The sequence below is a fragment of the Epargyreus clarus genome, unplaced genomic scaffold (assembly GCF_041222505.1).
Source record: "Epargyreus clarus isolate Ecla_fem2 unplaced genomic scaffold, WU_Ecla_fem_2.2 ptg000007l, whole genome shotgun sequence".
In the NCBI taxonomy this organism is placed as follows: Eukaryota; Metazoa; Arthropoda; class Insecta; order Lepidoptera; family Hesperiidae; genus Epargyreus; species Epargyreus clarus.
Window position 1 is genome coordinate 3,443,446 of NW_027332215.1, and position 15,045 is coordinate 3,458,490.

At 36.5% G+C, this 15,045-nt stretch overlaps 1 protein-coding gene across 1 annotated transcript; it reads right to left on the reverse strand.

The window, feature by feature from the left end:
* Positions 1-5,505: 5,505 nt before the first annotated feature.
* Positions 5,506-6,498, reverse strand: LOC140743164 (uncharacterized; the record flags this gene model as incomplete). The annotated part of the gene is made up of 1 exon (XM_073074219.1): positions 5,506-6,498. A coding segment is annotated over one exon (879 nt), but the record flags the coding sequence as incomplete, so codon positions are not given.
* Between the last annotated feature and the right edge of the window lie 8,547 nt (positions 6,499-15,045).

The following is a 15,045-nucleotide window of genomic DNA, read 5'->3' on the forward strand; positions in this document are numbered from 1 at the left end:
AGCTGATATAAGTGATTTTATAATTGGATTTAATATAACTAATCATTGAATTTAACGAGTAATATTTAAACAAATTAACAGCAAAAAGCATAATCTGATTTCTAGGCCAGTTAAAAATTACGTTACACTTATCAACGCTTACATAATGGATTAAAAATTTTACTTCACAATAATTACACATTAAATTAGGTTAACATTGATTTCCAAGATTGTAATATATTTTAATTGGATAGTTACTTACTTTCTTATTTTTTTACAAGTGGTTAAAATATTATTTCAAATTTAATATTGTGAAGTAGTTAACTAGGTAATCATGTGATTTTCTAGTTTTTAGTACGTCGTTAGTCGATTACAAGAGTAATTTAATTAAAATTCGGATCATCACATTTTAGTTTGTCTCAGTCCTTTAGCTATAATAACAACCTTATTTTTTTCTTCTATTATAAATATTAAGTGTGGTATATTTCGGAAATTTCTATTACCTAAATAAGTTTTTTTTGTGCAATGTACATACATTTTTCTTTCACCGCGAACAGTCAAAGTTGGAGAAAAAATATTAGGTTTTAAATCGCATAGTATTTTTAATCGCCCTATTTTTTCATGATTCCTTAACACCTTTTAACCAATTTACATTTTAATTTGAACCAACTAGCTTTTTTATATCTATACCTAAACGATGAGGCAGACGGGCTACCTAATGGACAGCAGGCACCGTCGCCTATGGACGTCAGAGGCGTCGCACATGCATCGCCGGGTTTAGCGGAGAGCTCTTTTTACACCTTTTTTGAAAAGCCCCATGTCATAGCGCTCCGTGAATACTCAGGAGGAAGTTCATTCCACATCTTGCACGTTCGTGGGAAGAACGTCCGTGCAAACCGAACCGTGGACGACCGCCACGAGTGCAGTTGGTGAGGATGGAACTTCATCCTTCGGCGAGTAGTGCGATGGAGGAAGGACGTAGGCACCAGGTCAAACAGTTTCACGGAATACTCACCATTGTAAAGCCGGTAGAACACGCAATTCAAGACGCCCAGTTTTCTTGACGCAAACTTGGCCTTAAAGTCCAAATGACCCCGGTACTGCACGTCACACGATATGTCAATCCCTAGGATCACCACACTTGTCCCTGTAGTTCCGGGAGTATAATAGGTTTACGGTATCTCCTGCCTGTCGTAAGAGGCGACTAAAAGGGGGCTTCCGGGGTTGCGGGTGGCAAGAGTGGTCGAACCGCCCGTCAGCGACCTCGGGAAGGACGGCTGTATGTGTGGTCGCCTACCGTTGTACACACCAGACGGTGTGGCGAGCGACAAGCTCGCCTGGGCAGAGCCCAACGGGGCTATGCGCTAAGAGGACTCCGGTTGCGTTCCTTTGGAGATCCCGGAGTCCTCTACGCAGCGCCGAGGACGGCCACCGGGGGGGTTTTAGTGCGGTAAAAGTCCCATATAAACCGACGTCACTCCCATACGGTGGGTACCTTTTGAAGGTTCCCCACACTTTTATCAATAGTGAGTGTAACCTTGGAATACCTTGGCTTGGCGCTATGACGAATGGGGTTTTTTTAAGCGGTAAACGCGCAGACTCGTGTCTTCGTGGGGTTAAATTCAACAAGGTTAAGTCGACCCCATCTGATAGTATTTTACAGAAAAATAAACACTGCATCACCAAATTTATACACGCCGTTAACGAAAAGAGATGAAGATGGCTAAATGTGTAAAAAAATATAAAACAATCTATAGTTCGGTGACACTTTTACTAAGGTTTTTTTTCTGAAAGGTCAGCGCCTGCTTATCTTTTCCCTAAGTTTGTCGGGGTACTTACGTCCTATGGTACACCCTGTATCTATACATTTTGCAAATATGTTTTTATTACTTTTTTATTCTTCTATTCTTTAAATTACCAAATACAAATTACCTTTTTTATTTTTAAATCTGCAAATGCTTAAAGGCGCTAGGTCTTTAAAAATTGTCATTTACGTATTAATATTTAAGATAATTAAATTCTATGTCTTCTTGTTTTTTAATTTTAATAATTTTATTAGTAAATTTTAGTTTATCACGAAAATCAAAATTAAGGTATAAGCACAACACTTAATAACTAATTTTAATCCATCCATCTTAAACGAGGAACAAATATTCGCTGAAGCTTTGTACATAGACCTCTGAATAATGTGAAAAGACATTTGCCGACCAGTAAGATTATGAAAAAAATATAGTTTAAAAACTAAAAATCACGCTAAAATCGTACAGGGAAAATCGATAATCCTGTTTCCTGAAGATGCCGATGAGAAGAATGAGATAAAATTATTAAAATCCTGGATTGCCTGATGTTGGATCGATTCTTGATAATTGGTCAAAATTTTAAATTAATTGGACCGTTTAAAGTGGGTAAAAATCGAGTTCAAAGACTCCGTGACATACTCGTACATACATACACGGTAATAAGCGAGAATAATGGTTTTCTTTTATGCCGTGTCTTAGACCTTTTATATTTTTACATCGTCCCAACAATCACTTACCCAACAGTGGGGTTTATTGGTTGGTTGCATAAGCTGCTTAGTTTGTTAATGAAGACGTGGGGTTGAGTTACGCTCAACTTCAATTTTGCGCAAAGTTAATAAAATTGTATTTTCCCAAGAGTAGGACTTCTATTAACCACTTGAAAACCGCTCGCGCTTCTTAAGGGTAGCATACTTAGCATATAATTATGTCTACATGCCATTAGATTTCGCAATATTTTATATTAATAATAAATAATAAACTACATATAATATGTTACGTAGAGAAATTTTATGTTCATTAAATGTTTCAATTTTTGGTATAATTTATTTAAATAATGATAAATGTTTTATATTTATTAAACTCACATAAATATGAATTCTTTTATTTTTAAACCTGAAAAATCCTTATTTTGGCGTACACAACAAAGATAAACATGTGCACGTGATCTCTTTAAGAGGAACATACATACATTGTTTTTAAATAACTCTGTTGGTTTAAGCGGAGTGTGCCGAAAAAGTTCCCAGTTGACATATTTATTTACGTCATCATATGAAGGTGGTGGAACCTTTTGTGGTTCGAGTCCAGCGGCACCACCGTCACACCTATTTCTACCTAATAACAGCAGTGTTAGGCGCTGCTGTGTTCCGGTATGAAGAGTGTGGTAAGGGAGACAGACATTTCCGAGGCGTTCCAGCTTAGTCCTCAGGGGTAGCGGCGCATCTGTGGCCGACCTCAGGTAGGAATATCTAATCCTATCTGGGGTTGATTACAGATGTCTATGGGCGGCAGTAGCCACTTACCATCAGGTGGATACAGTCCACGTCTCGTCTGCTACTGCTACCTATATTATATAAAAAAAGTCATAACTTCATAACGCATCACATCTGTGATGTAAACCACATAAAAGTCCATTCAGTTGCTTTTGAGTTTGCCGTCTTCAGGTGGACGCGTAGGGTGTTTTTATTTTTTGCCTGCCTGTACTATTCCTGTATGTGGAATATCTTTATAACATTACAGCCGAACTGAACAGAATTAGTAGATATTGACAAAAACTAACTTAATATACGAGTTAAATTTCATAAAAATAAATTTCATGCCAAATAGTGGCTATAAGGTTTAAGTCTACTAGCCTACCACCGCGTCCTAAATTGACGTTGACCCTATTGAATTATTAATACAATTATTGCTTTCAAAAAAATACCTGTGACGGCCCTAATTTAATTTGTCATGTTGAAGATGGTTGACATATTGACGCATCGTCAAAATGGATAAAGACAGTTCTATTCTTCCAATGAGGTTTCAGTTCATATTTTATGTATTCAGGCATAAATGAGCATCAACCTTAATGCAAAGCGATTTAAGATGGATCGCAGAGCAATAACTCGTCTTAATGATTAAATTACAACTTTTAGAACACCTTTAAATGGTCACAAACTTTAAGCCAGAACTTCGATACCGATGTAAAAGACAAAAATAGTGAACTTCATGCCGTAGCAGTGGGACGAAGTGATCTCTAAATTTTATTTAATTATTATCTATATACATTATTTATTTTAAACGGTTGCAATCTACCTCATGGAAAGTATAATTTTTATATATCACGCGAATAAAAAATAATATTTATAGTAATAATAATTTTGTAAACTAAAAATGTCATAAGGCCTTACAAACTTATTCTAAGCGAGAATAGTCTAGTGTTTAAATCGCGACCTCTCATTCCAGGGGTCCGAGTTTATAAATACCAGGTCTCTCTCCTCTGAATTTTCACTTACTTTAACGGTGAAGGAAAACATCGTTAGGAAACCTGCTTACCTTAGATGTCTTTCAAAATATGTAAGTGTGTGAAGTGTTACAATTCGTACTTGGCCAGCACGGGAGCAATGTCTAATCCTTCTCATTCCAAGCAGAGATCCGTATCCAACTGTGGAACAGTAAGGAATTGATGATGACGATCAACGCATTTTTACACAGACAGACATACTTTCCGAGACCTTCCAGCTTAATCCTCAAGGATAACGGCGCACCTGTGGCCGAACTCCGGTGGGAATCTGGTCTTGCCTGGGGTTGATTGCAATTGTCCATGGGCGGCAGTAACGTAACTTTCGTTTACCGCTTCTTTTACACAAAAAAGCATTTAAGTATTATCCCTAATCACGCTATAGAGAAAATCAATGGTTTTAAATTACCTTCCATTCTGCAGAGCCGGAGGCGAGAGGATCCTTTTACGCTAATTAATTAATGGAAAGTGCAACGAAATGCTATTGGCTTTTAATTAGCGTTCTAAGTATTTACCTATACTTTAAAGCTACAGTTTCTTCCATTTTTTTATAGAACTTAATGATAGAGAGACTGATCAATCAATTTATAACTATTACGTACCCAAAGGTAGGACCAGTTGTTAAAGGGTAACCCACCGTCACACTAATTTCTATCATAACAACAATGCTAAACGCTACTGGATTTGTTTGAAATATCAGGTAACTTGCACGTTGAACGGTTGGAACTTAAACCTCAGGGTAGCTACGTAATTTTGATCTTATATGTTTATTGTTAAATGTTTTCTTTCGCTATCGATCGCAAGAAACCCGATTTAGGCTGAGACCGCACTGCGATTAAACGCAGACTGAATAAAAATAGCTGAAAACGCCAAAACGCATACGAACACGCACTGCGGTTTTCTTTTGGCTTGATTTTATTTCAGTCTCATCATGGATTTCTGGCGAACAGCATGTGTTGTGGCGTTGGCTTTAAAATCTAAAAATAATAAAAGCAGACAACGCCGCCGCCATAAATACTGGATACATCCGTTAACGGACCAACGCCATATAAAAGGATACTTTTGCAAAATGTACAACGACGTGCGACAGCACCCTGATACATTTTTTAATTACTACAGAATGTCTATTGATACTTTTGATAAATTATTACAAGCTGTGGGCCAGTATTTGAAACATGAAGATACTGCATTTCGTAAGGCAATATCACCTGAAGAGCGACTTTCAGTTACGTTGAGGTAAGAAAACAAGTTTAATTACAATTGTAAAATTTATATTTCAAATTATTGAAAAGGGCGAATTAAGTAAGAATAACATTAAAGAGTAATAAGTAACAACATATATTTTTAAATTATCGACTCGTCGGCGTAGTTACGTTCTTCTATTAACTGATTTCCAAACTGTGCAAAATAATTTGCAGTCGCATTAGCTGGATTTATAACTTCTTGGTGCATAATTTGCACCTGATTTTGTGAGGCTGATGTAAGTGGTGCTTGCAGAATCGTAGTTGATGGCTGTGGAGATGGATCTGATGGAGGAAGGGTTGATGGCGGCGATTGGATGTAATATAATGTATCTAAAGATGAAGATTGTGGGGAGTACTGATAGGTGTTTTGTGGCTGGGTATTTATTTGATACGATGGTGGACATGACATTCTTGGTTCTCGAAATGGTTGAGACAAAACGTGTGTTTGTGGCGATGAATGCGAGCGTGCTTTTTTTAAAACATTCAGAATTTCTATCTTAGCGTAATGCTTTTGATCATCATTTAATTTACGTAACATTGGAACTAGCATCAGCGCAAAGTTTTTTTCTTCGTCGTCATCATCTTGTTGCTGTTTACCTTTTAATATGTCAAGTAATTGGTTTTCGTATTCTCTTGAATTGTTGTCTTCATAACAGGTCTTCTTTCGTACTGATTTTGTATATTTTCTGGTGGGATGTGAATGGCCAACTGGAGCAGTCAAGGTTATATCCTGAGTAGAGACTGGCGAGGTTACATTTATATTCGGAGTACAAACAGGCGACAGTACATTACTGCTAGTCTCTCGTTTCTGCATAGAAGGAATTAGGAAAAGCATTGAATCGAAGTGGCGATACTTCTTTTTCTTAGGAGTAGCAGCCTGTCCAGATTTGCCCTGTTGTGTTGCCAATTCTTTAGTGAAACAATCCTTCATGTTTTTCCATTTTTTTTGTATTGAGTTTCCTGAAATAAAAAACAAATAATTTATATCTGGTTAACAGGTACCTTGCTACAGGAAATAGCATGAAATCGTTGTATTTTGAATACTTGATTGGCGCTTCGACTATTAGTGAAATTATTCAGCATACATGCGAGCAGTTGTGGTTGTATTTGCAGCCTGTTTATTTAAAAGAAATGAGAAAAGAAGACTGGTTAAATGTAGCAGAAGAGTTTTCAAAACAAACCCACTTTCCAAATTGTATCGGTGCGATTGATGGCAAGCACATAAGAATCGAAAGACCCGAATATACTGGCTCAGAATCGTTTAATTATAAAAAGTTCTATTCTATTATTTTGTTTGCGATTGCCGATGCCAACTATAGCTTTGTGGCTATTGACGTTGGTGCATACGGATCCAATAGTGACTCTAGCGTATTCCGAAATTCAAATTTTGGTAGAAGACTTTTAGCAAATCAGCTGGATTTACCAGCATGCTCGGTAATACCACATTACAATGAAGGATCTGAAATGCCATTCGTATTTGTAGGTGACGAAGCTTTTCCACTTTTAAAACATTTGATGAGGCCATACCCAAGCAGAAACTTGACTATGAAGGAAAAGATTTATAACTACCGACTTTCTTATGCCCGAAGATTAGTAGAATGTACATTTGGGATTATGGCCAATAAATGGCGAATTTTTCATAGACCGTTAGATACAAAACTTGCACTATGCGATAACATAGTAAAAGCGTGCTGTATATTGCATAACTTCGTTCGAAAATACGATGGCAAGGAATTACCGGAAAAATTGGGCACCCACTGGCCCATTCCAGCACATTCGGAATCATTAAATATACATCCTATTAGAGATCGTCCTAATAATGACGTCATGCAAATACGAAATTCGTTTGCTGACTATTTTACATCTCGGTCTGGGGCTTTAAATTGGCAATACGATAATATATGATAATATAACTAAGTAATTGTAACTAATTAAATTTCAATATTAAAATTGTACCTACCTTTCTTTTTTTTCTCTGCTTCCGATAATGTTGTCCATTCCCTACACACATTTTGATATACCTCCTTCCAAAGCCGGGCCTTAATATTTCTGTCCCTGAATTGATTTAACGACTTGTCATATAACGCCGGCCTTTTTTCTACTTCACTAATAATTATTTTAGACACATTATCGTAGTCAACAGATATTTCTGAGTCGGACGACATAATTATATCACAATTCTCTTTTATATTCTGACTTTCCAAATGAGAGAGAATATCTATTCGACGTTTATATTTTTTTTGTTTTTTTTTTTATTTTTTTTTCTTTTTTTTTTTATTCAGCCATTTCTGCGCGATGCTGCGACCGGTCGACATGATTTATATTGGACGCGTTGTTTACGTCTTTATCCAACGAAATATGTATTAAACCAACATTTATTTGAATTATTTTTTACTTTGTAGTGACATATAAGTCGGTGGTATTTTTTTTCTTAAAAAATATTTTAGCACTGCAAATGGCGACTTCCCTCTGCACTGGTCCAATCGAGACTGAATAAAAAACAATTGCTATGGGAGATAAAAAAACCGCGCTTTAAACAAGCCGCGGTCAAAATGTAACAATAAATCAGTCGACTGAAAAAGTCACTAGTGCGTGCACTTGTATAGAAAGCAATATGTTTTATATTTTAGCGGTTTCAGTCTTGCGGTTAAACGCGTGCGTTTAATCGCAGTGCGGTCTCAGCCTTAAAGCAAAAGTTTAAGTCGATTACAAGTAGTAAAATAACGGTTAAGAATACCAGAATCATTAGATTGGAAAACTTCAATCATTCCTTGAAAGGCATTTCACAGTGGTGTGGAAAATTCCCAGTTTATTATTATAGGAAGACGTGAAAATATCGCAAGAATTTTCACCTTATATGTACTTATACTCTGTCCCTATTGGTATATGCGGTCCTTATTGAACACTAAAACGATTTTTAACATTTACTTGTATACCTAATACCATCATCATCATCAACCCATTGATGTCCCACTGATGGGCACATGTCTCGTCTCAGAATGAGAAGGATTAGGCCAAAGTCCACCGCGCTGGCCAAGTGCGATTTGGTAGACTTTACATACCTTTGAAAACGTTCTTTTTCATAAGATTTCTCAGGTATGCAGGTTTCCTCACGATGTTTTCCTTCACAGTTTAAACAAGTGATAATTAATTACTAATACGCACATAACTTTGCAAAATCATAGGTGCAGGCCTAGGATTTGAACCTCAGACCCCTCGATCAAGAGGCCGAGTTTCTTTACTACTAGGCTATCACTGCTTTTATACCAACTAATATATTCTCACCAAAATACCATTACCAGAATCGACTGTACTTATTGCTAAAGAGTTTTAAAGTGGTAGAAACCTTTGTGGTTCAACTCTGGCGGCAGCACCGCCACACCTATTTCTGCCTATTAACAGTAGTGTCAAGAGCTGCTGTGTTCTGGTTTGTAGGCTGTGGTAAGGGAGGCATACTTTTTCGAGGCGTTTCCGGGGTAGCGGCGCATCTGCGATACCGATCTCAGGTAGGAATATCTAATTCCATCTGGGCTTGATTGCATATGTCCATGGGCGGCGGTAACAACTCACCATCAGGCGGGTTGCATACTCGTATGCTACTGCTATATTATAAAAAAAAGAATCAGATTCCGTTACGTTGAATATTTTATTTATGTATTACCTAGCAATATTATTTACCATCTTATGAGTATAATCGAAATTTCTTAGGAATATTACGTTAAAGTAAAGTAGACTACAGATTTATTGTAAAAACAAAAAATCCGATGCTTAAAAATATAACCCATGTTAGTCCAACAGATTAGGCGAATTCAACGACACATTGTTGTTAAAATACGCCCCTGAATCCAACTCAAGTCCTTAGGGCACGCTCATCTCATGAAGGACAGCACTGAGAGGAGCCCCTCCCTCTCGGGACGTGGCTGGCGTTAACATCAGCGTCGGCCATCACGTTGCCGGGTCGCGAATGTAATGCTAACGCTTTCTCGTGACCCGGCACTGAACGCCGCGGAGTTTCATTCGGTAAGAGTCCGACATACCCCTTCTGTTCCCCCGACCAGAAGAGCATGCATGAGGATTTCTTCGTGTTAAAAAAAGAGAAAGCCAGCCCCCCCCCCCTCCCCCCCGGCCTTTGCTCTGTACTCCTCGCTAGTGAATGGTTATATACTTTTAAAAGTATATGCTCAAGAATTTGATATAATAGTATAATAATAATGAGCATTCACATTTGTTATTAAAAAACTATAAATGAAAAAATAACAGAATTGCTTTAATGACAACGCCTGTTTATTAAAAGTACCTAATGATAATGTTTATAAATTTATCTCTATAAATGTAATGTTGTTCAGATTTTTCCCATAAACATATACTGATGAAGTTTACACATTTGATTTACCGGTGACAATACATTACGCTGTGAAAACAATGAAAAAGGACGATAAATCTACCCACAGCGGGGAAGTAGTCAAAACATCCGCCAAGTAACTTTAGACTATGCACCGCTATAGGATTTCCAAATGAGGCTACCACAAAACAGTAATGTGTATATGTAATATGTAGAATCGTATTCAAATATCTGCATGTAGAATATAAAACGAAATGTCGTATTATTATTTTTTAATTTGAAAATTTGCATCAATGTCGTTCTTATTTAAATACGCGAAAAAACAATGATGATAACAGTACTGGTGAATAAATAAAAAAATATAATAAAATTTAAATATATTCGCAGTAGAGAAAGTACACTCATTTGAGAAGGAAAATTATCCAAGACTAAATGGAATCTTAATTTTTAGGGTTCCGTACGCAAAAGGGTAAAAACGGTCTGACCGTTTGTCAATGGTCTTTATCTCTTAATAGACTGGCACTTATTTTTTTTAACAGAGTATGTATAAGACTCATTAACAAACACTCACTCAGTAACGACAAATTTTAAAAATAAATATACCTTAAAAATAAATGGGGTTCGCTTCACAAGAAACCCCTTTTTTCAACGTGTTTATTTATATCCATTGAAGCATAATAGGTAGACAGGTAATGTAAATTCATTTTGAAGATCTTATGGGTGCAATGATAACGAATACTACAAAACATAAAAGAAATTTGGGGATAAGGAACCGTGTGACTAGACTCGTTCGCCAATTATTTCTCGTTTAATGAGCAATCCGAATAAAATTTTTATAAATATATTTTCACGTATGCATTTTTATTCGCGTGATTATAATTATTTAAAGTAACCATTAAATGAAGAGTTGTTTTTACAGTAGATACACGAGATCGAATCTAAATCTACATTCTTCTTAGAAGTAATTTACCAAAGCCTTTTGACTAGTATAAATATTTATAATACACATTTATAATAGAGGTGTAAAAGCTGTTCCTATCATCAGTTACATATTTCAGTTTGGTTTCAAAGCAGACATCATCATTAACCAATTACTGTTCCATTGCTGAGCACGGGTTTTTTAAATTAAGGATTCAGGCAAAAATTGACCACACTGGTCAAATGCAAATAAGTTAACATCACCTCTAGCGGAACTTTTTAAACTGGGGGCTTCCACTAAACTTTCCGCCCCTAGACTAGACTACATTCAACTTTTCATTCAACGTCTCCGCTCCGGACCTCCGACGACCTTAGTCCGCCACTGAACATCACACTCCTTTGAGAACTTTTGGAAAATAATTCACAGACATATACGTCTCTTGACAAAGTTTTAATTTCTCGTTAAAGCAAGTGATAAAATGGCCTCTTTCTCGATCCTTGACCACCTCACAGTTAGAGGCCGAATTACAAACCACTAGGCCACCTGCCACAGGTATAGATATACCGGCGTGATTTTACTAATCTGTCGGGTTAAAGTTCATCCCCTCCCGAGGCACGCGGGCCGCAATTAAACTTAATTGTCTCATTGGAAACGGCATGTCCGTATCGTTAAGGGGCTTACTCATCAATTTAGTTTGCACGCTCGCTACACCGCGCACCGTTGTGGTACTTCCTTCTGAGGTATTCCGATGCAGTGAGATAACACGACAAGAAGGCACTAAGATTACTCTTCCTTAAAATTTCCATGGGTTTGATCTGAACTCTTCAAATGACTCTACAAAGTAGCGGAACTACTTACTCGACTACGGTAATGTTTACGTATTATAATCATTAAGTGTTATAATATAGTACCTGGATGACAGATCTTTGCTCGGTGTTTTTTAACCGACTTCAAAAAAGGAGGATGTTTCTCAATTCGACCTTATAAGTTTTATTTTTTTATTTTAACGACATTTTCTGAAAACAAAACCTAGCTAGATCGATTTATCGCCCTCGAAACCCCCTAAATAGAAAATTTCAAATAAATCGTTGGAGCAGTTTCCGAGATCGTTAATATAAATATATATACAATAATATCCTTTAAAGGTATTAGATAGATATTTACGTATTATAATGGTAACGTGTTATAATATATGAAGATTATGTATGTATTGTATGTATATGTAAAATGATTTTATTTTAAGTTAGGTGTCCTTATCTATTAGAGTAAGTTATTGACTGATTTATTTAGTACTTGACATATTGGTGAGGCATATCATTAGGGGTGACCGAGGACTTTTAGAACTTGGCACCGCTTGTATGAGCATAACAATCTAGGTAAATAAAAGATAAGCCTGTTGAAGATATTAGAGAAACGATTCCCTACTACCAGAAAATTAGATTTGTTAATTTATGATAATTATGCCTCAAAGTATTTGAAATATTCTTATTATATATGTAGGTATGTACATACCTATTACTGATTCATAAGTCATCAAAAGCTTACAACCGGAAAGAAAATAGATTATAAATACTCAAAATAGAGAAACACGAGCTGAGAAATTGTATCACAATAAAAATGCACAACAATTAATGAGGTAATGTACAAACAGATAAGTAGATGGAATATAGACAACAGAGCCAGCTTGTATCAATGTTCAGGATAATTATCAACTTTTTTATACCATAGAAGTGACAGACGAGCATGCAGTCCAACTGATGGTAAGTGACTACTGCCGCCCGTGGACATTTGTAATCAACCCCAGATAAGATTAGACATTCATACCTGAGGTCAGCCACATCTGCGTCGCTACTGCAGAGGACTAAGCTGGAACGCCTCGGAAAACTATGTCTCCCTTCAAACCAGAACACAGCAGCGTGTAATACTGTGCTGTTATTAGACAGAAATAGATGTGGTGGTGGTGGTGCCGGAGTCGAACCACAAAGAGTCCTACCACCTTCGAACTTTTGTTTAACTACTTGTCGCGGGCCTCTTGCAGTAGGAAGGGGTCTTAGATCGATACGGTAAAAGCCAAGTGCGAGTTGCTAAGTTTCCGCTATTTCTATTTTATTTTTTCAACAATAATGATTTTCAAAATTACTCTCGGTTTCGAGTCGAGAAAGCAATTTAACTAAATTGACAATTCTACATTAGCATTTAAAGAAACACAGAAACTTCACATTACATTTTAATAAACCTGAAAATTTACCTAAGTTAGGTCATTGGAACAAGGAAAAAAAGCGTGTTAAAAATAAACGTACATTCCGGAAGAACAAAATTATATCTACAAAATCATTTAAAACATAAGAACATATTTGTGATTAAAAAAATTGTGAATGATGATTTTTGAATAATCATTGGTAGAAGACCAATCTAATGTAAGTAGTTTGCAAAAGTAGTTCAAAAGTTACGCCCATTCGTATACACCGCTAAGTCCGGCCCTGGTGGTGATACTGTTATTGCTTGCTATCAAGTGCACTGTGTATATTTTAAATATCTGTCTAACGCCAATGCAACCAATTTCACATAATACATATTAATATTATTATTAAGCAGCGATAGCCTAGTGGTTAAGAAACTCGGCCTCTCGATCGACCTCTGATCTTTCAAAGTTATGTGCGTATTAGAAATTAATTATCACTTGCTAAACGGTGAAGGAAAACATCGTGAGAAAACCTGCATACCTGAGAGATTTATAAAAAGAATCTCAAAGGCATGTGAAGTCTACTAATACGCACTTGGCCAGCGCGGTGGACTATGACCTAATCCTTCTCATAATGAGAGGAGACCCGTGCCCAGCAGTGGGAAAGTTATAGGTTGTTGAATTATTATTTTAGTATAATAGGGATATCATTCTAATTCCAAGAAAACGTTAAAAAAAATATTGAAATATGTTGAGCAATTTTAAAGATTAGTGTGTTCTTTCATTTTATTTTTGCTGCTGCGTCTAACACTGCTGTTATGGCATAAATAGGTAAAATATGGACATCCGTGATCAACCTTCGTGATCGTGATAGGTTTAGATATTCCTACCTGAGATGGGCCACAGATGCGCCATTACCCCTGAGGACTAAGCTGAAACGCCTCAGATAAGTATGTCTCCCCTACCACACCCTTCAAACCAAAACATAGCAGCGCTTAACACTGCTGTTATGAGGTAGATATAGCTGTAGCGATGGTGCCGCCGGAGTCGAGCAACAAAGGTTTCTACCACCTTCAAGATTAAACTTCACAACATACCAACCAATATGTATGATGGTATATATTTTGAACCATGCAATATGTACCACCCTCCCAAATAGGATTCGTGCACATGTAATAAATGAAAATATACACCACCACCATGGGTTACACCATAGGTGTATATAAGTGTGGCATCCGCCGCTGCTTAGGCATCTAATTTGTTGTTTCAAAAACCGTTGAGCGGGACACGTTTGATTTTGTTTGAAAAATCTGCCACTACATGTTTATCCGAGCATTTGTGTAGATACGTACGCTACTAAAAGCATTTCATTATTATTTTATAGTACCCAAATAACTTCAAAAAATTAAAATAACATGATTTTATTCCTACTAATTAATCATGATTATATTGAATAGTAAGCTAATCCGCGAGGTTATCGTGATATTTTCATTGGCAAGCCTTCGTTTTTTGTATGTCTAGGTTCAAACTGTATTTATAAGCAAGATATAACATAGGACACGATGAAAGAGAATTCACTCAGGCGTTAAATGAGACTGCAGGGTGACCGGGGATTGAAGCCAGAAACCCTGTGTTTCAACACGTACAGATTAAAGATTATGATCGTGTGTAATTAAAAATATGTACATAACTGATAGTTGAAAAATAGAATATCTGGAAAATCCATAAGTTCGTCTATGTTCATAGTAAAGCTTTAAAGGCAAACCCAATTACAATAATTAAATAATGGACTCCTTTATTTAATTTTTATTTTAGATTTTATAAGATTCAAATAAAAAACGAGCGTGCAGTCAACCTGTTAGTCACAGTAGCACATACGTCTAACACAACTCCATATAATATAATAACCGTTTTACCTGGAGCCGATGATAAATACGTTACTGCTGCCTACTGAAGACTAAAATGGTCCTCTTATGTAGGTCAGCCGGTTACAAGATTTACTAAATCACTTCTGTCATAAACATATTCAACAACTATTGAAATCGTCTTGTGTAAAGCAGTGAGATTAAACGATTAGGACGCG